General features: G+C 55.3%; 1 protein-coding gene across 8 annotated transcripts in view; it reads right to left on the reverse strand.

The window, feature by feature from the left end:
- The window catches only part of ACTN1 (actinin alpha 1), a 95786-nt gene extending 72469 nt beyond the window's left edge, over positions 1–23317 (reverse strand). For 2 of the 8 annotated variants that reach the window (XM_070249668.1, XM_070249666.1), the window contains exon 1: positions 1155–1309. Coding sequence is in view for 3 of the 8 variants with exons in the window: in XM_023627980.2 (XP_023483748.1) it covers positions 22238–22342 (105 nt within the window). In the remaining 5 variants the exon portion in view is untranslated. Of the gene's footprint in view, positions 1–1154; positions 1340–17759; positions 17898–22237 lie in introns of those variants that run through there. The other 6 variants (XM_023627980.2, XM_023627981.2, XM_023627983.2 and 3 more) reach the window with 6 other exon arrangements.
- Between the last annotated feature and the right edge of the window lie 216 nt (positions 23318–23533).

The raw sequence follows: 23533 nt of genomic DNA on the forward strand, positions 1-23533 counted from the left end.
AACTTGGGGAATGTGGTCAGGAGCCAGGTCTGGGTGAAATCTTCTCAGACACAGATTCTAATTCTCGACCTCTTCTCCCACTGACGCTCATCAGCCCGGTGCCCCTGGCCCTCAGGCCTGGCCTGGCGTGTGGTGGCCACTGAGGAACCTACTAAGGCCAATGGGTAATGATATTTCACATTTTCTTCCCAAATGTTTAAATCCTGACAGTTTCCAAACCACCTTCTACGTATCTAGCACTAGATTAAAATGTTAGCAAGGCCTTCAGAATCCTAGAAATATAAGCCTACAGCCAGACAGCCAATGGCTGAAAAGATCTTTTGCGTCAAAGGAAAATCAGGTGCCACTCCCCCCACCAGACTGGGGTGTCTGGGGACAGCCATTAAGGGGAAGTGCCCCAGCTCAACTGCTGCCTGACAAGAATCAACAGGCTCACAGCAGCAGCGCACCAACCACACACCTCCACGCTCTCTGGAGAGTAGAATTTCAGGTGATCATTATTTTCTTCTTTGTACTTTGCTGTATTTTCCAAATTTTCCACCATAAATTTTACTTTCCTTTTTAATTAGTAAAAAAAAAAAAAATAGGTTTTGTATTGCTGGTGGCACATGAAGAAGTCTGTCTTTTAAAGGCAATTGATGAATATGTAAAAGGACTCATAGAAATGATCATCTCCTTTGATGGACTAACTGAGCTCCCAGATATTATCCTAAAATGCAGGAAAATGCCCACATGAAAATAATCTTTACAGAGGAATTATCTACGATAGCCCGAAACTGGAAACCATGAAAATGCCCAATAATGGCAGACTGGGAGGAGAGTGGATGTCAGCTGGCTGAGGAGCGAGGCAGCGGGTAAGGTGCCACGCCCAGGCCCAACCCCCACTGCCACACCTTTCCTTCCTGAAGGCTCTGCGGCAAAGGGCCTGAGGCCACACCTTGTTGAGACACAGCGCAGCCCCAAAAGAGCTTCTAGAGGACAACTGAGGGCTCCGGGGCCTTCCTTCTGCACCACTGGGGTAGGTCAAACTCATTTTCCTAACAAAATGGCAGCTCTGGCCCTGCCCTCACGTGCCGAGCACCCAAGCCAACAGTCCTCTTCTCAGGAAAGGTCTCAGGAACCCTCTGAACAGGGACCCAGGAGTCCACACTCACCGCTCTCCAGCCCCGGTCTGGACAAATGCAAGTGTGAGTCTCCAGCAAATGCTGACGAGCATCTCCAAGGACGGAGGCCTCGCTCAGGCTGAACCTCCAGAAACAGCAGGACAAGATTTCCCTATTCGGCTCCCCACAGAAATGCCTTCAGACAAGTGTGATTTAAGCAGGCCCTCGGCTCTGCTGGGGGTTGATTTAGGAACCAATAGACAAAAAAGGTCTCTGTGTGTTCCATGAAACGGATACTGATGGTGTCATCCACTGCACAGCTCTCCTAAAATGGAAAAGCCCTCGGTGTTCAGTGCTTACAAAGTGTCTCTTTCCCACAAACTGCTATACTTCCTTTCACTATGAAATAAACATAAGATCATCCCAATTTCCCCTTTTGTTTGGGCTGCCAGGAAGCTCGGAACTAGGGTCAGTGGTGACCTACAAAAACTAACTTCTAATTTAACATTGTTTTCTCAATGACCTCACCCCCATCCTGACAAAGCTCCAGATCTTCTAACTTCAATTTTAAAATTCTGTGAACCATTTAATGCGTTCTCCCCAAATGTTTTTGGAAAGTACACACAAACATATATTCATGAAACAACCTCTATACGTGGACCTCACTTTCTTCAGGGCTGTGTAGCTATATAAGAAAAAATGTCTTTGAGAAAATGCCAAGTGGGAAAATAAAAAAGCAGAACTAAATTGTATACACACTATGATTACCCCTATCAAAATAATGCAGGCATGAGGATAAAAACAAAATAGGTTTCTGAAGATACAAATAGCTGTGTTTAGGTGAAAGGGTGAAAACGGTCACTTTTTGTCCCCTGAAGTTATCTTCTCAATTGTGGATGACGCAAGCAGGCAAGCGGAAGCTAGAAATGCAGCGTCCCCTGGCCTCTCCCATGTCAGCCCCCAGGCTGCCACACTGGCAGGAGGGGACAGGCTATAGCCCCCATCTGGATCCTTAGGGACTGGAACCCAGAAGTGACAGTCTGCATTTCTTAGCATCTTGGGGAAGAAGCTGGTGCCCTGAAATCATAGCTGTTTGAGATTCCTGCCATCCCCTGTCAGTGGACATGTTCCGAGCCCTCCCTCACGGAAACAACAAACTGGATGCCTGGACACATGGCGGGGAGGGGCAAGGGCCCTGCCATGACCCCTGACTTCCAATGCCTAGGACTTGATTGGCACACTACTGACCCATCACCCTTCCAATGTCAGATCAAATGCCACCCCCTCTAAGCACCTTTCCTCATCCACCCGCAGAAACTAGCCCACGCCCAACCAACAGACATTCCCCGAAGCTACACTTCTTCAAAACCCTCAGCCCACCTGAAACCGCCCCCTCAGCATCTGTCCAGCCCACAGGACCGCGAGCCCCCGGCCCAGCACAATTGCAGTTGGTGCGCCATCCACGAGCTCAGTGGCCAGCAGATCGGATGGTTCAGACCCTGCTGAGGGCCAAGGTTTGGCAGACTGGGCTAGAGGCTTCCTCCTGCCTCCACTGGAGTCAGGATCCCCAGGGTTCCCACAATGGCTGGCCTCTACTGCCTCTATCTCGTCTCTAATGACAACAGCCCACGTCAGGCAGAGAAGTGTCAGTGGTCCGAGGGGGAGCAGAGGCAGGGTCTGCCTAACCCTGGAGAGCAGCCAAGACCTCAGAAGTAGGCTGACTCATCACCTCGCAGGTGCAGAAAGCTCATTCCTTGCCAGGGCATCCTCGCAACTGGAAACCCACAGCAGGGACGGTTCCCATGGCAACGGGCCAGCACCTCCTCCACAGCCGCCTTCCTTGGAGCACCACTTGCCTGTGCCCACGGGTCACTTAACCTACCCTCCCCCAGCCTAAATCCTCTGAACGCAGAGTGAGGAGGGGCCTTGAAGGCCAGGCAAGGCAGAGCGGCCCTCCCTCTGCCTCCTTCTCACCCTCGAGTCTACCTAAACACATTCAAGACCAGGACACTCACAACCTAACAGTTCATCCTTCTCTGGAAAGTTTGACTCTTAGAGATTCTGACCTAGCCTTCATCTCCCACACAACTCTCACCGAGTCCGACTTCCCCTTGGGCCTACCCCACGCAGCAAGTCCAGCACGGCCCTCTTCCACTGGGCAGCCTGGAGCTTTCTCCCACCAGCCAGCTTCCCACCCTTCTCCACCCTCTGCATGGCATCATACTGGTCTCTAATCCTCTCAACATGCAGTGCCCAGTTCAGACAGCCACGTGCTGAGCAGGACTCGGGACAAGCCGGGCATCCGCTCCTGCCCCGAAGATGGCCCAAGCTTGTCCCTCTGCTGACTCACCCTGTCCTCACTGTCACCCACCCTCAGGCCTTTCTCTCCAGCTGCTCCCTGCCCACTCCTCCTTCATGCCCATCTCCTGCCCCTCCCTTCCCATAACCTGACTTTGCCTTCGCCTTCGGTGACACTATCCGCTTGGCCCACCGCCCCCACCTTCACCAACACCTGACTCACTCTTACACAGTCTCCATTTAACTTTTAGCTCACAGTATCACCTCCTCCAGGAAGTCTTACCTGTCCCCTCCAAGGTGGGCTGGGGCCTCCCTTGGGCTCCCGTCACCATACCACATGGGACATCTTTGAACTCAACAGGGAAATGCCAACTCACGGGTCTCTCACCTGCTGCCTCTTCAGAGGCAGGGGATCATGCACCTGGCCCTGACCTGGAAAGAGCAACTGCTTAACATGTTAAATCTGGGTGGGAAGCACCTGGGTATTTCTTTTACTATTCTCTGTACTTTTTCTTGTAAATGAAATATCATTAAAAAAAGAAATAGATGATCCATAGTAAATGTGAATCGAGTGGACGAACCATCATTGGCTGCAGTGCCTTCAACCCCAGGAGATGTTTGTCCATCTCAAGTGTCTGCTGAACTCATCCTACAACAACTTGCCTCCCCCGGAGCTGGAGCCCAGGGCCCCTGGTCAGTCACTTGAGCACCATGGGCTCAAACCCTCAGGTGCGCTCCTGCACCGTGCACGGCACAGTGGGCATGAGCCAGAGTTTTTATTCGCGCTAGAGGATCATTTCATCTCCACTTGCCCTTTGTCACTTGAGAAGTTCGTAGCCGTTCATACTAGCTCGCTAGTCTCACCGTAAATTAACCCAGATGGTAAATATGGCAGGCAGGCTCCGCTGCTAACTCTGGAAGCTGGGTAATGGGCACATGGGGATTCATTACACTATTCTCTACTCCTGTGCTTAAATTTTCCATAATAAGTTTTCTCCTTAATTCATTCCTTCAATGTTAATTCCAACATTCCTTAAGTGCCGACCACACGCCAGGCAGCATGGATAAAGAGAGAAATAAGAAACAATCTTCCCCATGAATTGATAACTTTATTAAGTTCTAACTTATCTGCTATCTTCTCCCTCCCTGGGAATGAAACACCTAAGGGCACTTGTGCCAGGAAGACAATGCTGACCTCCCCAAGGAACAAATAGCCAGGAGGGGCCTCAGGGACTGTGTCTTCCCAGCTCGCTCTACTCCACCTACCAGTGCCGTCTCTCCACACACGGGGGGCTCCCCCACTCAGTAAGTGGCTGCCGGGAGCCGAGGGTGGGCCTCAGGGCTGCTGCCAAGCTCACGCACCCACAGGAAACCACGGGCGGGCTGGGAGCCCCCAAGTGAAAGGCAACTTTCCTCAAAGGGCAGGAGCCCAACGCCCTTCACTCTATCCTTACAACTCTTCCTGGCCCCGCTCAGTGCCAGGTACTAGGCCAGCTTCGGGGATAGAAATCAAAGTCATGTGGCTGTCCCTGACTTCAAGGGAATCACGTTCCTATTGACCGGAAATCCTTGGATTCAAATCCTAGCTCCGCCACTTACTAGCTGCAGGACCTAAGGCGAATTACTAAACCTCTCTGGGCCTCAGTTTTCCCAACTGTAAAATGGGGATACTGGCTCCCACTTCACAGGGCTGTTGTGAGGATTACGTGGGTTAGCACATGCAAAGTCCTTGTCCCAGTGCTTATATGTAAAAAGCTAACGGCAGTGCCAGGCACACAGCATTAGAAGAATTCATGTGTGAAACTTTTTTTTTAAATTCACCAGGCTCCCATAGCCCCTGTTAACAGGTATAGGCGACAATGGGCACTGAAACACTCTTTGCAAAGAAGAAATCACAGAGGCAGGGCCAGATCCGAGGGACAGGCTCAGACTGGCTTCTGGCTGTCCTTGCCTCACTGCCTTCTCTTGCCTGAGCTTTTCTGAGCAATGCCCCAGCCACCGCCTAAGGGGTAAGAGGGGCCGACAAGCCTGTAAATGCTTTCCATCCGGCCTCGTCTCAGAGGAGAGGTGCCAGCAAAGCTCCTTCATCAGGGAGATGCTCCCAGCCTGCCCGCACCAGGACGCTGCGGCCAGGCCAGGAGGTGTTCCGTTGCTGTCACTGTCTTGGGTTCTGTTTTTGTTTTTCTGAGCCAGCTGTCCCTTTTGCTCACTCCGGGCGTTAGGTGGCGTGACTCTCAGTCGGCCGTATACGAACCTTAGTGTGCTCTTTGACTTCTCAGAGTTTGACTCTCTCACTTGTAAATAGGACTAATACCGCCTACCTTCTTGCAGGGATGAACTAAGATTGTGTATGTGAAACAGGCAGCACAGGGCCTGCAACAAAGAGGGGAGACACTAGCAAGGCTGTTTCAGGGCGCAGGGGCCTGGAGCAGCTCTACAGACACGGGAGCAGCCCAGTCTTGACAAGCCCAGAGGTGCCCACTCTGGGGCAGCCAGCGGAGACCAAGCCAGGCCCCCTGCGCTCCCAGGGAGGGGAGGAAAGCCGCCGCCCTCAGACGGAGGGCCCAGCAGAGCCTCATCCCCAAAACCATCCGTGGGGGTGGCCAGGGCCTGGGGGGCCTCTGTGGGGCAAGAAGGAAAGAGAACAGACCTGGGGAAGAAAGGAGGGGGGCAAAGAGAAGCATGGAGGGGGGATAAAAAGCCCCCATCAGGCCCTGAGCCGCCCCCACCTCCCCTGCTCAATACAGCGTTGGGACCTGCAGTGTTGGGGACCAGAGAGACAGCCACTTCCTGGTTCCCCAGGAATGTGTGTGTCAAGAGAGAGGTATCTGGGGCTTAAGGAGGTTGGAGGCCCAGTTCCATCTCTAGTGAGGAGCTTCTCTTCCCCAGTCGGGGCCGACGGGCACCAAGCAGGAGGGACCTGACAGAGAGGTGGCAGCCAGGGCAGTGGTTAGGAGGTGCCCTCTGGCCAGGCAGCTCTGGGTACAAAGGCCACAGCCCCACTCAAGAGCTCTGAGGGTTGGGCACATTATCTAATGTTGCTAAACTAATGTTGCTAAACCTCAGGCCTCAATTTCTTCTATGAAGTGGAGATGAAAATGTAACAGTATCTATTTCATAGGGTGGTTACGGTGATTCATGACACAATGTGTGTAACGGACTTAGCACAGGGCTGGGCGTGTGGTAGTTAAGTGTTAGCTGTCAACAACAGGACTAGGACCACGAGTGCCACCAGCACCACCTCCGCTTGTCCCTTTGGCTCATCTGTCGCTTCTCTCCTCAACGGCAATCTCAGGAGCCAGTCCCGGGAACACCTGAGTGCAAGGGCAGCCATACAAACGGCCGCCTGTCCATTGCCCCCTCCAGCCTGGCAGAGCACAGTGGGCCGTCAAGTATGACATTCACCTGAACCTGACCACCCACACACTAGCCAGACCCCAGCAGCTCCATCTGCCTCCAGAGCACGGAGGCTCACCCTGCCTGTGTGTCTGCAGGTGTTCTGGAGCCCACCCACAAGGATAACTACAGGAGATGATTTATGTGTGCCCAGAATAAACAGTCCCTCCCACAACCAGCCCCACAAGGAACGCACTCATGGCAGAGTGTCCTTGGACACGTCAGATCACCACGATGGACCTCAGTCTCTTCATCTAAGAAGGCAGGGCCAGGTGACAGCATAGGTCCCTTCTGGCTCAGGCATTCAATGATTTGATTTCTTCAAACCACTACAGGGGAAAGGAGGGTTGGAGCTGGGTTCTAGGAGTAAACAAAGTGAAAGACAGGGCTACCTATTGACATCAGCCCCTTGGGCAGATTCCAGGCTGAAATCCTTGCTCCCTGGCTCTGACAGGAGTTTCTCCTACCCACTGAGCCCACAGGCAGGTCCCCTCCCTTCCTCTCACCAGGCCTGTGGGGCAGCCAAGCTGACACAAAGGACCACTATGAACGGTCTACCTGCAGTGGGCAGAGATGCTCTCCCCACTCCTGAGCCACCCCCAGGCATGCCATCACCTGGACCACACCTGGAGCATCCAGGCTACATGGCAGAGTTAAGGGACCCTTCGCCAACTCCAAACAAGGCCTCCCCCGCTCTCCCCTCCCCAGGCACCTGGCTTCCTGCTGGGCCACACCCCAAGCAGGCATTTTCAGAGTGAGAGGGCACTGCAGCGCACAGGACTCTGGCTCCTCAGAGGGAAGGGAAGGGAAGGGAAGCTCATTCACCTGGCCCCACCCACGCCCTTCCCAGAGGGTGAGAACAAATTCCTGAAAGCTGAGGACACAGAAGACTCCTAAAGGTAAGAGTCTGTGTGTTAGCTGAAGAGTGACTTTCAGAGCCAAGCTGGGATGCCCAGGAGTCAACCTCAAGATGACCTCTGGAAGCGCCTGACTCTACTGAGGAACCCCCCACCCCAAGAGGACAGACACACAGAATGCCAGCGTTCACCCAGATCCCAGAGACCATCTCCATGTGATAATGCAAGGAAGCACCAGCACCACCCCAAAACCCAGCCCCCTCATTTTATAGGCGAGGATCAGGTGTGGCTTGTCCAGCATCGCACAGCAGCCACAGGCAGCTCCTAGACAAGCCCTCAGGTCTCCTCCGGCCCAGTGCATAGTGCTTGATGCTCGACCGTTCTCCCTATTCCGACAGGACAGGGTTCTTGCAAGCCATTCTCTAGCCTAATAGTTCAAAAGGGACAGTCTCTCCACACCTACTCCTCTCCTATATGCCACCTCCTAAGGTCCCAACAGAAAGAGAGCAGGAGGCAGGTGGACCAAGGTCCTGCTGGACTCCACATGCTGGTGAGCTGGAGGGTCTAAAGGTTCCGTCTGGTTCCACACCCCCCCAAGATGCTGTGGCTAAGGACAGCAGGCTGCTGATGTCCAAGACTTGAGAGAGAACCCCCAGCGCTAGAACTGGAAGAAGGAAAATGAGGCCCAAGTCTTGGTTCCATTGAGGTCCCCAACACAACCTTCAAGGTCCTCGACACAAGAGGACCGGAAACTCCCTAAGATTTTTCTGAAGTAGGGACCCCAGCCAAATGCAGTAAGGGCAGGGAGTAGAGAGACGTGTCTGCCCGAGCAGGATCTCAGGAGAGGAATCTGAAGTGGGCCACTAACCAAAAGGGAAAAAACCCAGCTGGACTGCCTAACAGGGAGCTGGGGGGCCTGCGCTGGCTCCCTGCCACCCTGCCATCAGACACCCTGGAGGGGGTGCCGAGCAGCATGGCAGAGCCTGAGGGCATCCCAGGCTGGGACCCCATCACCAAGCACAAGGCGGGCTTCCCTGGCCTCTGGCCTCCTCCTGACTCCAGGGCACGCCTCGGAGCCCTGCTCTGAGACCTGGATTCAGCCTCGTCACTGCAGCAGCCCTTGTAACTCAGGCCTTCGCCACCCAGCACCTCAGCATCTGCCAGGCATCTCCTGCTGGACTGTGGCTGCCATGTCCTTCCGAAGGCACCGCTGTCACCGGTCACCACAACCAGAATTGGGGAGCACCTACCATGTGCCAGCAGGAGGCTCATGGCGAGTCAGCCGTGCTTGGGGTGCAGGAGCCCATCTCCCTCACTAAGCCTCGGCCTCTCAAATAGAGAAAGAACACAGCTTTTTATTTATTTTAGGGGGAAGGGAAGGAGGTGCTAAGCAGAAAATACCAGCAAAGTCACAGTCAAACAGCCCCAACCCTTCCCCCTGCCTAGATCGACCTCCTCCACCACTAACTCCAACGTGCAGCTCATGTGTTAAAAGTGCAGATTCTCAGGCCCCACCCCAGACCTACCTAATGACATCCTCTGAGGACAGAGCTCAGCGATCTGTGTTTTCACAAGCCCTCCAGGATGCACACTGAAGTTTGAGACCATTGTCCCACCCCACAAACCACCCCTATCCTTCTAGGTGTCAAAGCTCTGGGGTGAGGTGGTATGAGTGTCTCTAGATCCCAGTGGCACAGCCTCCAGGAGCCCCGGATAGTGGAGTCCTTACTAGGGGGCCCAAGGAGACCCCACAAACCCACCTTCCATCATACAAGGAGCCCCACGCCTGTCACAGATCAGTGGCACCCAGAGAACCCTCCAAACATCCTCAGAACCAAGTTTCACAGCAGTGTCCAGAGCAAGTGTGACAAGGGCTGCAAAGAGGCTGCCCTTCCCGGCCCTCTCTCCAGCCCACCCTCGACCCAGGTGCTAAGTGAGCCAGGCGGGGGCTGAGTGGCCCAGAGCCAGGGGAGAAGGAAGAAAGGGCCAGAGCCAGGAATCCCAGGGGGGACAGAGAGACCTAACTAGAATCCCACTGGCTGCCCCTGGGGCCCAGCCAAGAGGGGCCCCACCATGGCTCCCTACCTCCGGCCTCTTCCAAAACGCTATGCACAGAGAATGACTAACTTCCAAACGCTGCAAGATGCCACTGTGGGATATAAAATATAAATCCATGTAGAAGCATTCCCAAACTCACAGCGGCTTTCCATCACTGCACACTTACTTCATCAAGAAGCAATGAAAGGGCAGATGCCACCCTGGAGGAGGGAAAACGGCAAAGTGGTGTGAGTCTCGAAGAAGCTAACTCATGAGTCTCTAAGAAGCGAACTCTCAGAGCCCCAGAAAGAGGGTAGCAGGCAAGGGTGCAGGCACCCCCAGGCGACAGGAGCCAGGGGCCAAAAAGACTCAAGGGACGAAAGAAAACAGGAATCCGAGACCTGCTGCTCCCGCCCTCGCTCATCAGACACGAGCAAGGCTTGGGACTCTGACAGGACGCAGAGGGGCGGGTATGACACAGGGAGCCTCCCGAAGTGGCAGGAAGCCCAGCTCCTGCTGCCACCTGCCACATGTAAGCAGCTGTGTGACCCCTCCAGGCCTGTCGTCTCATCCACAAAACAAGGGGCCCAGTCGGTCTCGACAGCTCCAGGATGCGGGAGACGCGAGAGGAGAAAGGGCGGCATGCACAGCGCTATGCTGGGTATGACACCATTTAGGTAACGTTATCAACAGGTGCAAACATGCACACCACAACACAGGCAGGAACTATATAAATGTCCACTTAGGAATAGAAACACCACACCGGACAGTGGTTGTTTCCTGGCAGCGAAGGGAAGAGGACTGGGGAGGAACTCTGGGGCCTCAGCGCTGTCTGTAATGTTCGTGGTCTTCATGAAGTGGCCTCAAGAGCGAAATTCTAGAAATAACGGCTGTAACCGCCTGAGCCTCTGCAGGCCTTTCCAAATTTCCTCACCTCCAGCTAAACCACCTCATCAGGGTGTTGTGAGGATTAAATGAGTTAATATCTGTGAAACACTTAGAAACGTGCCCGACCCATGGCACAGGCCCAGGTTAGTTCACGCGGCCGTCAGCGATGGATGCTCAGCTCCATATTCCCAGACACATTCGTGGGCCTCAACTGGGCCTTCTCCTGAACCAGCAGCTTCTGTGGAAAGGGAATCTGGGGCAGGTCCCCCAGCCAGGCACCCCTGGGCTCCACTGTGGCCTCACTACCTGTGCCAACCAGCCCAAGAGGGGGTTCCAGACAGGCCCACTGAACTGAGACTCCAGTGTGACATTCCCTAATTTTTTAAAAAGCTGATTACAAATAGTGAACCTCTAAATTTACTATTGCTTAACTTTAAAAAAAAAAAAAAATAGGTGGCTTTCACTGAGGCTAAAGTTTGGAATATTATCCACATTTCTAAAGAGAGGCCTCAGGGCTTCATGCCTGCAGAGATGCCTCCCAACGGTCCCAGCCAGAATCCAGGATGAAGGGCAGGAAACCAGGGGTCTGGCCCCGCTTCCCCTGCTCCGGGAAGGCAGGACTCACGGGCCGCCTGCCCCACCCCCCAGCTCCCAGAGCCAAGTCTGGAAAAGCACTTTAGGTTCCTGGAAAGAAAGTCCTTTCCGAAATATCGGGAACTCTACTGGAAAGTGCCATTATATATTATCTGGAGGATGTCTGCCGTGTTTGAAAGGGAGCTGCTCTGTGCCAAAGGCAAGGCAGAAGCCAAAAACAACAGAGGGGCTTCTCAGAGCCACACACACACACACACACACACACACACGCATTCACGCTGACACACGGCCACTCACAGATCTGGACAGAGGAGGGGTCCAGACAGCGGGACCTTGGCAAAAGCTGCTGCCCTCCCCCCGACCCTGCCCCACCAGGCTCTCACACTGGGGGTGGTAGGTACCCCATTATCTGGTGTTGGGGCTTGGAAGGATTAAAAGCCCCACTGCCCTGTCCATCCCCAAACCACAGGCTATTCCATGTGGACATTTCCACGTGGGACATAAGGAGAAGAGATCGAGTCTGACAGCAACAAGCCCCCCACCCACAGGCAAGGCTCACCACCTCTCTCCCGAGACGCAAAGCCAAGTTCCATCAGGAGCCCTGCCTGAAGGAGGCCACCCACCTCGATGGTCCCTCCCTCGTGTCATTTCACCTACAGACGATGTGAAAATAGAGCTCAGCAGCACTCGACTCTACTCCTATCGGTTATAATCAGCTTTACAGATGGCTTTTACAAAATAAATCTTCAGGCCCATAAAAATGCTCCCCTGCAAGTCCTGGCCTGGCCTCAAATCACAGGCCTGTGACCACACTCTGAACAGCCCCACAGCACCAGCCACCACGAAACAGGAAAAACAAGGTGGAGAGAAGGCAGCTTGTCAGAAGGGCTCCCCTCCCCCCAGTAATGGCTGTTCTGCCCTCAGCTGAACCACTTGGGGCCTTTGATTTAGACCCTGAGCCACCAGGTTCAAAATGGGGTCAGAAGGGCACCCAAAAGTCATACCCCAACTGAGGCCCCCAGACGTTCCCTCACCGACTTTCTGAACAGTCTCAAGGCTTAAACAAGAGCCTCCAACTCTGGGTTCATATGCACAGGTTCTTACACTCAAAACAAACACTAGGCCTCAGCCACCCAGTTCAAGGCCGGTTAGGGTCCCCTGCTGACGAAGCAAGGGGAAGGCCGAGCAGGTGAAGCTGAAGGATCAGGAGCAGTGGAGGGGGAGGGGACGCACCTGAGTCTTAAAGCAGGGAAGCAGTCCCGAAAGCTGGGATCAGCTCCAGAGAGGGCACAGGGACACACGGGGCCCTCCAGCTCCAGGGACCTGAGTCTGTTCCCAGCAGTCACTCATTCTACTAAAACGTGTGGAGAAACACAACTAGCATCCTCCACTACCATTTCAACCAAGGAACCTCTGCCAGGCCCACGCCCACCCCCTTGGCTTCGAGACCCTCCAGGCAAAGACCTGGATTCAAAACCCACTCTCCCCTCTTCAGGCCTCGGGAGAGACTTGACCTTTCTGAGCCTTACTTGCCCTGTCTATGAAATGGGGACAAGACCTCACAAGTGTGCCCGCCACGGTTAACGGAGAAAACCACATGTGAAAGCATAAATGTTAAAAATCATGAATCACACAATGAGTACTTGATTATATACCATCTAGAGTTGTTCCTTATTATTTCATAAGCCTTGTCTCTCAATTAAAACATGAATTCCAAAACAGCAAAGAGTGTGTCGGTACTTCTGGTTGAGTCGAGTTCCAGGGTCAATCTGCCAGGGTTCATTCATAACCTGGCTTACTAGCTGGTCAATCTTGGTCAAGTTACTTAACCTCTCTGAGCCTCAACTTCCCTGTCTATAACAAGGAAAATAACAGTACCTTCTGCAAAGAGTTGTTTGACAGACTGAGGTCATCCAAACCAGGCAACCCTCCATCAGTGTGAACTGTTAGTCTTTTTACTTATTTTGGGAACAAAGACACTCTTAATAAATACCGTTTGGTTGGTTGTTTGATATAAAACAGATAACTCTCCCTTCCAGCCTTCCTTCTCTCATCCTCTCTTCCTTTCCCAGGAGGTGGACAGTATTTACATTACCTCCCAGATGCTGGGCTTGTGAAATGCTTTAAACCAAAATGAAAGGTTCCCTTTAAGGACCAAGGGTACCAGCACCTCCATTCCCAGCCCCTTCTCACTCTGCGGATGCGAGCCCGTTATTCCACATCCCTATGCTCAGGATCTTCATCTATCAAGTGTGATCATCCCACACGCCTTACAAGGCGGTTGTGAATGTTAAATGAGGCCGCCAACAGAACACATCTAACACAGAGGCCACGTCCCCCATCCTGGACCCCGTGGGTGACAGGCCTGGAGAGGACTCCACAACCTCTCAATGAAGAGCAGACACCAGCCCAGAAGTAGCCCTCTGTAACCAAGGACCAAGCAGGCGGTTTCCAGGGTAACAGCATCCTCTGCATCTACTCCCCATTTCCATCCCCGGCTGCCTTTTATTCTCCTCCCGCCCCTGTAGTGGGCCAAGTCACCTTTTCCCACTATTGCTAGGCAACCTCAGAGTGGTGCAGCTGCCTCCCCGGGGGAGGACCCTGGCCCTCCCCTCCCCTCCACATGTCTGGGGCCCTGGGGAAAGCTGCCCCATGTGGACCACCCCACCTCATTAACCCCAGGAATGGCAGAAGGTGAGCAGCAATCACAGGCCAACAGGGTCTATGGACACAGGTCCAGTGGGACTCGGTCTTGGGGAAATGAGGAAGCTCCCCCAACCCAGCCTTCACTTTGTCTGTGCTTATCTGTCATCTGTTCTTACACAGCTTCCAGGAAAAGAGTCACCTCGTGCCTTTTATGAAAGCTGCCCTTCCGGATTATTTTCCTATTCTCTTCTCCCACTCTCTCACCATGAACCTGGACCCCTGACCTTAGAGCAAACAGTGAGCAAGAGAGAAAAGGTGGACACACACAGGAGAGGAAGCAGGACGCACCAGAAACTCCTGAGAGGGGCTTGGCTGGGGGAGCTGGGATGTCAGGCGACTGTCATTTTCTTCTATTACTTAGCATTTTCTGAGGTTTTTTTAATTGAGATACATTTATTATACCATCAAAGTCACCCGTTTAAAGCATACAATTCAGTGCTTTTTAGAATATTCACAAGGTTGCACAACCACCACCACTCTCTAATTCCAGAACATTTTCCTCACTGGGTTTTGTCTCATCTTTGGTTTGTCTTGGGTTACACGTTCCTAGACACGCGAGCATCTGTTTCATAAGCAGCAGAGCAAAGTGGTGAGGAGGCAAAGGCAGGAGCCACGCTGCCCGGCTTCGGACCCCAGCTCCACCTCCTGTGGGCTGTGCGATCTTGGAAAAGCTAAGGAGCTGCTCTGAGCCAGCTCTCTCACCTGTAACATGGGGTAACAGGAGTACCCACCTCACAGGATTAGATGTGTTAATGCATAGAGAGCACCTAGGACAGTGCCTAATACTCAGCACGTGCTCAGCAAGGGTGAGCCACTATGATTATTAGCAGAAAATTTTTTCACTTTAAAAATCCAGTCATAGGGGCCAGCCCGGTGGCACAACGGTTAAGTTCACACGTTCCACTTCTCGGCAGCCCAGGGTTTGCCGGTGCGGACATGGCACCACTTGGCAAAAGCCATGCTGTGGTAGGCATCCCACATATAAAGTAGAGGAAGATGGGCACGGATGTTAGCTCAGGGCCAGTCTTCCTCAGCAAAAAGAGGAGGATTGGCACTAGTTAGCCCAGAGCTCATCTTCCTCAAAAAAAAAAATCCAGTTGTGCTCCTGGCTCTGGTCTGGGAAGATGGCCCTGCCCAGGCTGCTGGGAACTGCCATAGTTTCTGCTCATTCGTCTGGGAGGGGGCTAAAGCTGGACTAAGACTGTGCCTCTCCCACTCATCCTCTCTGCCATCAATGGCACCATCTGGGGTGGCTGAATGGGGCACACAGAGGGGACAGGTTTGGTTCATGACTGTTGCCCACGTGTTTTGGGGCCTTTGCATCACTACATCAGCCTCATGGTGCCCCACATTTGGAGATGCTGCCAGATAATCCCCAGCCAGGACATAAGGGGAGAGCCAGCAAGAGAGGCCAGAGAGCGCCTGAGCAGCCCTCTCCGTGCATTTACCCCCCACCCGCGGAGAAGGAAGAATTACGCCTGGGAACCAGGGAGAAGTCTTGGCCACGTTGAGAGGAAAGTGGGCTTCCAGGGTGGCTCCCGCGCCCAGCACTCCCACGGCTCCGTGCCTCAGACAGGGCCTGGTTTGGACAATCAGTACGTAGCAAGACACTGGCACCCCAGCCGATGGAGACAGAACCCAGGGCTGGTTCTGTCATGAGTGTGAGTCTGACTGGGGGACCCAAGTCTGACCAGGACTATGGGACCAGGCTGAGGGGGTTTCCTCTGCCAGTGGCCTCCCAGCCATGACCTCTCTGGGGAGCTCCAGACTAAACTGTCCAAATCATCTCCAGCTGTGGGCTCCAGGACGCCCTCCCCCAGTGTCCTTGGTGAGTAACCCAGCCCAGCTCACAGGGCCCTTCCTGCAGAGACGGGGGCCCACTGACCACACTCAGAAGGGACAAAAGCCAGGCCAGCAGGGAAGGCACCTCAATACCACAGCCCCTCAGGCACACACCAGGTCCCATGGGTTGGTTACACTTGGGGGCAGCTCAGGGAGGTGGGGGAGGGGAGTAGATGGCTACAATGGTCCCAATACCATCTGTACAGAGGCGTGGCGCTCCAGGGCCTGGCCTGTGAGTTGTGCAAACAGCCTGGCCTCTCAGAAAGGGGAGAGGGACAAAGAGAATGGGAAAGAAGGACGATGAGCAAGAAGGATGCAGGAGCGGGGGGTCCCCAGCCTGCAGCTGCTTGCAGGCCCCTGCATGGACAACTCCCTGTTGCCGCCTGCTCTGCCCTTCCCATCTTCGGCCCTCTCCCCTACTACCCTACCCTCCTTTGCACACTCACACTCACACACGCACACACACATGCAGCCTCACTGCCAGGGACAGGGGAGGCTTCACAGCAGAGCCTTCAAATCCTGTCTGTCCTGAGACGCAACACAAATGCCACGACTCTTCACCTCCTCCACCTCCGCAGGCGCAGTGCTGGCTCCTGCCCTACAGCGGCCAAGGCGACGCCTCTGGCCACTACTGGCACACCTTAGTGTGACTTTCTAGTCCCTCTCCACTTAAACGATCCCACATGGTGGAGATCTGATCCCTAATAGGGATTCTATCAGCATTCACTGATTGACTCCACAAGGAGAAAGCGTCAATGGTCTCACATAAGGACTAGAAGGTGAAGGATCAGAGACGTTGGCTCTTCCCTAGAGACACACAGTAGCTGGTCTGTGGCTAGGACATGTCTCAGGCTCGGGCAGCCCTGCCCTGGCTCTAGACCCTGGCTCTTGTGACAAGCCTGCAAGCCAGGTTTATGGTTTGTGGCCACTGGCCAGGCACCCAGCCCCTGGCCTTCCTGAAGATGGAAAGGGGAGGCCCAAGTCCCAACCACAAACCTCAAACTATAGGACGCCTGTTTGGCTTGACCTCCTCACACTCAGAACCACCCCACAAGACGGGTCCCAGGGGTCAGGGCCTCCTCCCACCCCCACCACGCTGAGCACAGCCTTGGCAGCCCCTCCTCAAGAAGTCAGACTTCAGAGTTTCTTCCTTCCCCTTTTGAAAAGGCTGATAACCACGGTGCTGCAGGAGCCTGTTGGTCTCTTACTCCTATGACAACAGCCCCTCGAGGTCTCATCCTTCTTCAAAACTGGAAAATCTGGTTCCCAGTGGCTCCAGGCCTTCTCACACCTGTCTGTCCCAGGGCAGCGTCAGTGCAGCCAAAAGCAGCGCCACCTGCCCAGCCACCTGCCCAGTCCACGGCCCTGAGGCTCTGGCCCATCCATCTCTCCTTCAGGCTCTGTGCATCGCCAGCCATCAGAGCACCTGCTCTCAGCACACCCACACGGGACAGGTTTGGAGAGGAAGCAGCTGTAACAGGTCCTGGAGTAAAGCCCTCAGCTATTTAACGGTGAGGCCCGAAGACACAGCGGGGTTGTCTCTTTTAGAGGAAATTCATACTCTAGGCTCATTTGCCCTGTGCTCTAACAAGCTGACAATGTTTTTAAGCACTTTAACATTCACCTCTCCATCCTGGATCTCCAAGAAGCAGAGAAGGGGGGCAAGGGATCCTACAGCCTTCCAGAGGGGAAGGCACTGAGCAACCAGAGAGGTCAAGCAACATTGAATGAACCAGAGCTGACTTCAGGGTCAGAGGTCAAGGAGAACTCCCACGCACTCCTAGGCAATCTTGGCTCCTTCTAAGATGAGTTTATATACTGCACCTTATCTCAAAGCACATCGGGTAAAGGCCATATAAACTCTGGTTCCTGAAAACAGTTAACATTTATTGAGCACTCACCATCTGTCAGGTGCTGGGCTAAACTCCCTCCATACATTACTTAGTTTAAACCTCCACTCAACCATATCAGGCAGGAATGATGATTATTCCCATTTTCCCCCTGGCATCATCAGGCACAGAGCAGGTAAGTGACTCACCCAAGAACACACAGCTAGTCAGCAGACGGGCCAAGATTTGAACTGAGTGTGTCCACAGCATGTCCATCTGCAGAGCCAGGGTACAGCCCCAGAATGGCGCGGTTTGCCTAGAGTGTAAAGCCCGTCATCCCTGTCTCCACCCCCAGCCTGGGGCTGAGAGCCACGCATGATGCCATTCATCCAATTAGTCAGCACTGTTTCCTGACCACCTACTACAGACCTGAGCCTGTGCTAGGCACTAGGGACCCGGCAGAGAACAGAACAGGCTGGCCTCCCGCCCCAGGCGAGCAGGACTGTGAGGATGGACACGAGCCAGTTCCCTCCTCCAGCAGGTTTTACTCTCACCGGCCTTGCCCTGCTCTGGGAGTCCTAACCGTTGGGGTGGGCGAATGCGCTGCTCATCCCCAGGTAAACCCAGCTCCAGCTGGCCTCCCTGATCAGCGGCCTGGGTTAGCTCCTGCGATGGCCTTGCAGTCCAGCAGGGGCTTTAAACAAGGCCGCCCCTCTTCCTGCCACCTGGCTCGGCGTGGGTGCAGACTCGGGACCGGGGCCTGTCTACAACCACCTTCATCGACCTGCCAGAGCCGCCTCTCTGTTCAACATCCATTAGCTCAACAAATACTGACTCAACTTCTCCAGAGAAAAAAACCCCACAGCTGGCACCTGTGGGAATACACGTTAAACCAGAGCCTCCAGGATTTAAGGGAGAAGAGACAGAGAATAACATTTAACAGGAGAAACTGCCATTTTACATATTTTCACCTGTCAATCCAGCGAGGGGGAGGGTAGGGGGAAGGACGTGCTCCTTGTTCTAAACGAGGAATTGGAGGCTGAGAGAGGTTAAGGAACTTGCCCAAAGTCACAAGCCTGAAAGTGGAGTCAGCATGCTCCTGGAAATCTATGCTCTCTCCAGCCTGCCTGACACTCAAGACACACACACACACACACACACACACACGTAAGGGTGCGGGCAAGATGCATGTGAGGGAATAAACTGAGGGCCATGTCATCCTGAAAGGATGGGTACAGACCTGCTGGCCCTAGAAAAGGTGGCTTGAGAGGTCAGCCTCGAAGGTCAGGAAGATGGTAAAACCATAACTCCCCTAATGCATAGCAGCCTGCGCCTGGAGGCAGGGAGTCCAGCCTGCCGAACTCTGCACTGGTGCATTCTCTGAAGGGACAAGCCACGGCCAAGCCATGCAGGCTCTTGAGTCATGCCTCCCACCTGCACAGACTTCTACCTGAATCACCATCAGGACTCACCACTCACCAGGGAAGTACTTCCTACCGCTCCCTGAGAGGGTGGGCAGGGCAGGAATGAGGCCCATTTACAGAGAAGGAAACAGAACGGGACTGCCACAGGGACCTCATTCACTGCCCTATCCTCAGCACCTGAACCATGCCTGGCACACAGTAGGTCTGAGAAAAGTATTTGTTGAATAATCTAATACCAGCTCAGAGAAGTGAAATGACTGGCCCAAAGTCTCACCAACAGTGGTGGTTGCACGATGCTAAAAGCAGGGTCTTCTGCCTCCCACCCAGTGGCCTTTGTATCCCACTGCACTGTCCCACTCCTCCCCCGCGCTCACTCTCCTGCCTCTATCCGGAATGGCCGGCCTCTGTCCACTTGTCGGCTCTGGTCCCACTCAACCCTCGCCTCCCATGGCCAGCAGAGAGGGTCTCAAAAGCAACAAGTCACTTTAGGTCTGATCCTCCAGGTGTGATACCACTTCCTTATATCCCTACCACCCCTGAAATTTTCAGATGGGGAAACTGAGACCTATCAAGGTAACATAAAGAATTAACGGTAGAGGGCCAGCCCAGTGGCACAGCGGTTAAGTGCTCACGTTCTGCTTTGGTGGCCTGGGGTTCGCTGGTTCAGATCCTGGGTACAGACCTACACACCACTTATCAAGCCATGCTGTGGTAGGTGTCCCACACATAAAGTAGAGGAAGATGGGCACAGATGTTAGCTCAGGGCCAATCTTCCTCAGCAAAAAGAGGAGGATTGGTGGCAGATGTTAGCTCATGGCTAATCTTCCTCAAAAAAAAGGAATTAATGGCAGGAAAAAAAAAGCCTTGGATTTTCTGAGTCAGGCCCAGAGCTTGTGCCGTGAGGCCCCCATGCCTCCATTGACCCCACCAAAGCAGATGTTGGCTCCCCATGGTCCAGAGATCCTTGCAGGCTCTGGATGCCAGGCTCAGCTTTCCTGCCTCCCTCACCAACAGGGGAAAATGGAGGGGAAGCTGTCTGCCCTGAGCATGGCTGCATCCCAGCCCCACCGGCACCAGGAGGGACCCTTGGCTGGTTACTTCCCCCTCTGCCCTCATTTCCGGTGCCTGGCCCACAGAGCTGCTGGGAGCTGCTGAGACTAGAACAGTGCCTGGCACACAGCAGCCAATGCCAGCTCTCAGAACTGTTGAGTTTGCCCCCTAGATAACCAAATTTCCCAGATGACCTTGTTCCCACCTTGCTGTCCAGAGTCAGTTTTATGAACATACATGCACGCACACACACACTACATAGTTTTTCTCCCCAACTACATTTAATACATTCATTCATTCGATAATACTGACTATTATGCTCAGTGCTGGGGAGATGAGTTTCTGCCCCCAGGAACTTAGTCCCACGGGCCTTAAAAGGACTAATTCCTAATTCTTGGGCAGTCCTGTCATTCCTGCCCCAACTAGGCACACAGTAGGTGCTCGTAAACAGCGATTTCTCCTCTTCTACGCTTCATGGGAGATCCCAAGACATCCACTCCCCTAATCCCACCCCTCCTGTCCCAATTTAAAATCTATTCTCAAGAAGGCTTCACCTTAAATAAAAAAAGAGCCCCCTGCCTTGTCCTCACGGAATCTCCAAATCACCCACTCCATTTTCAGCTCCAACAGCCCAACTGTCCCAGGAAATAAGTCGTGTGAGAGGGGGGCTGTCACAGCCTGTCCCCCAGCTCTCCCTGAGAGGCCGACAGGAAGAGGGGGAGGGGTGTTTAAGCAACTGCCACAGTGCAAAGAAGCCAGCATCTTCCGACGTCGCCGAATAGGGCTGGGCCGGCATCAGCGGCGCCCGGGTCTCAGGTCGCGGGGCTCTGAGGAAGCCCTTCGTGCGTGTGTTTTAAATTACCTCTGCTTGTCTGACGAAGTGAGTAAAGGGCGCCGTTTCAGGCTTAGGATTCCTGAGTGAGCTAATACAGGATGCTTTTGGCTGAAAAAAAAACTTCAGTCGGCTCCCTAAACTCCCCCCCTTTTAAGTTTAAAAAAGGGAATGAATGTTACCATTTTTGGACATGAGCGTTCTCCCTCAAGCCCAGCCCTAACCGCACTATCCAGAGGGACGCGCCATCCTGTCCCCCCCATTCCCAGATCAGCGGGCGGGGGTGGGGGAGGATAAAATGAGGAGGGACCGGATGGGAGCGGGCAGCGAGGGGGGGTGGGGGGTGTTAGGGTACGTGGCCGCCTGGGGCAAGAGCTCACCGCGCAGTCAGGAAGCAGAGGCAGGGTTGGGGCGCCCTCCCCACCCCCAAAAGAGAGTGGTTTCTGACCTCTTCCTGTCACTAGCCACTGTGCCCGGGTCCCATTGCCAGCTCCGAGGCCAGCCCCTGTGGCGGAGCGCGCACCCGGCCTGGGACGCGGCTGGGTGGCCAAGTAGGGATCCCGAGAGAATGACCCCAAATGTCCCCGGAGACAATCTCTTGCTCTGGAGCCCCTCAACTCAGATCAGGTTGCCCAAATTCTCTTTCTCCTTAGCAATGAGCTGGGGTCGGAGGGGCAGGTCGCAGACGCCAGCCCATCTCCGCTCGCAGCTACCAACCCGCTGCGTTAAGCAATAAAACGGTTTGCCGTCCTGACGCCGCCCCCACAGGGCCCGCTGGGGAACCCGCGTATGCCCCCCGGTTTTCTCGGCCCCAACACCACTCCAGCAGGTCCACCTCCAGGCAGACCTGGGGGCGGCTGCCAATCCCTCCGGCCTGGGGGCTGGGAGGCTGAGAGTCCCGTGCAGCTTGTCCCCTGCAGACACCGAGCCCAGGGCAGCCCAGGGCAGCCCAGGAAGCGCGCTGCCACCGCACGCCGTTTGAAGAGGCAGCCAAGGGGCGGAGAAGGGAAAGGAAAATCGATCCGAGCAAACAGCCATGGAGCTGGGGGCTCGATCCCAGCCTCTCGAGCAGCGCCCCCGCGCGCTGCCCACGCCGGGATGGTGAGGCTGCAGCCGGGTGGCCTGGATCCCGCGCCCCAAGGCGACCTGCCCGCCGGCGGCCCCACCTCCCCGCCCTCGGGCTCGGCGTTCGCGGGCTCCGGGGCAGGGGCTCTCCCCCTTCCGCCCGGCGCCTGTAACCCAACACCCCACCTCGCAGCGGCCGCGCAACACCCGCCCCCGCTCGTGCGCGCCTGGAACCCGTTCGGAGCTTGGAGCCGCGAGCCCGGCGGGCGGAGCGGGCCGGGGCGGGGGTCTGCAGCGGGCTGGGGCGGTTGCTGACCTTTCTCTGCTGCTTCTCCCAGGCTGGGTCCAGGAGCAGGTCTCGATCCCAGTCCTCTTCGGGCTGCATGTAGTCGTTGGTTTGCTGGGAATCATAATGGTCCATGATGGTGCGCGCGTGCTAGGGGCTGGATTTCTTCCTCCACCTTCTCTCCGGGCGGCGGCGGCTGCTGCTGCTGCTGCTGCTGTTGCCCCGGCGTGGAGACGGAGTCGGCCGGGTTGGGCTGGGCTGGCGGGGCCGGGCTAGCTCCCCTGCGCCCGGTTCCGCCGCGGCGCTGCTCCCGAAGGCGGCTGCTGGCTGCGGCGGCGGCTTGAGCTAGCAGACTGCTGGCCTCGGGGCCGGCTCTCGGACCTAATCTCCACGCACACTGAGCGAGACGGACACACTCGCTCTGCGGGAGCCGAGGCGGGCGGGGGCGGAGAGAAGGGGCAGAGCCCTCCCGAGGTTCTCCATTGGCCAGGCCGAGTTGCCTAAACTTCCCCCCATCGCCTCTCATTGGGAATTCCTGGCATCCATCAGCCGGGCCGCGGCGCATATAGGTGGACTGGGCTGCCCCCGCCCGGCGCGCACGCCCCCGCCCACTCTCCGGGTTCCCACTCCCCCGCGGCTCATGTGACACCAGCTTAAGCTGAACAGGACCGAAGCCGGGAGCCGCCTCCCCGAGCTCGGGGACCGAGCGGCAGTGCGCTCAGGAGCCCCAGGAGCCGCCGAGGCTTGGACGCGCTCGCCGCCCGCTGGCAGGCCCTGAACTCGGGCGCGCCGGCCTTGTTGCGCTCCCACGCGCGCTCCAAACCCCCGGCGGCCGGGCTGGAGAAGGGACGCGAGGAAACCCGAAAAGCATTTCATTTTCTCTTTCCCATGGTCCGGAGAGATTGGCACCCAAGGAAAGGGGGCAGGGAAAGCTGGAATGGAAAGGAATTTCCTGGGAATTTCCTGACTCCGTCCCCCCCGCCCGGAGCGACCCGGCCGCCCCCTGCCCTCCGGGAGCCCGGTTTCTTGCCAGCGAACGGCGCTCGGAGGCCACAGAGCTTTCCCGCCTCCTTTGCGGCCCGCGCTCGGCTCAGGGGACGGTTCTGCCGCGGAGCTTCCCGGGTGATGCCTACGTCGCCTAGCTTCCTGGGGTCCCCTGCCGGTCCCCGCGGGCTGGCAGGGCCGGAGCTACCCTCATTCACATCGGGCAGCATCCTGAAAACTGAGAGGGAGGGCCCTGAGTGATCTACCTACCCCACGGCCCCCTCCCAACACACACCTGACACATGGGGAAACTGAGGCTCACAGAGTTGAGCTTGAAAAGGG

This window comes from Equus caballus, chromosome 24, assembly GCF_041296265.1.
Source record: "Equus caballus isolate H_3958 breed thoroughbred chromosome 24, TB-T2T, whole genome shotgun sequence".
Classification (NCBI taxonomy): domain Eukaryota; kingdom Metazoa; phylum Chordata; class Mammalia; order Perissodactyla; family Equidae; genus Equus; species Equus caballus.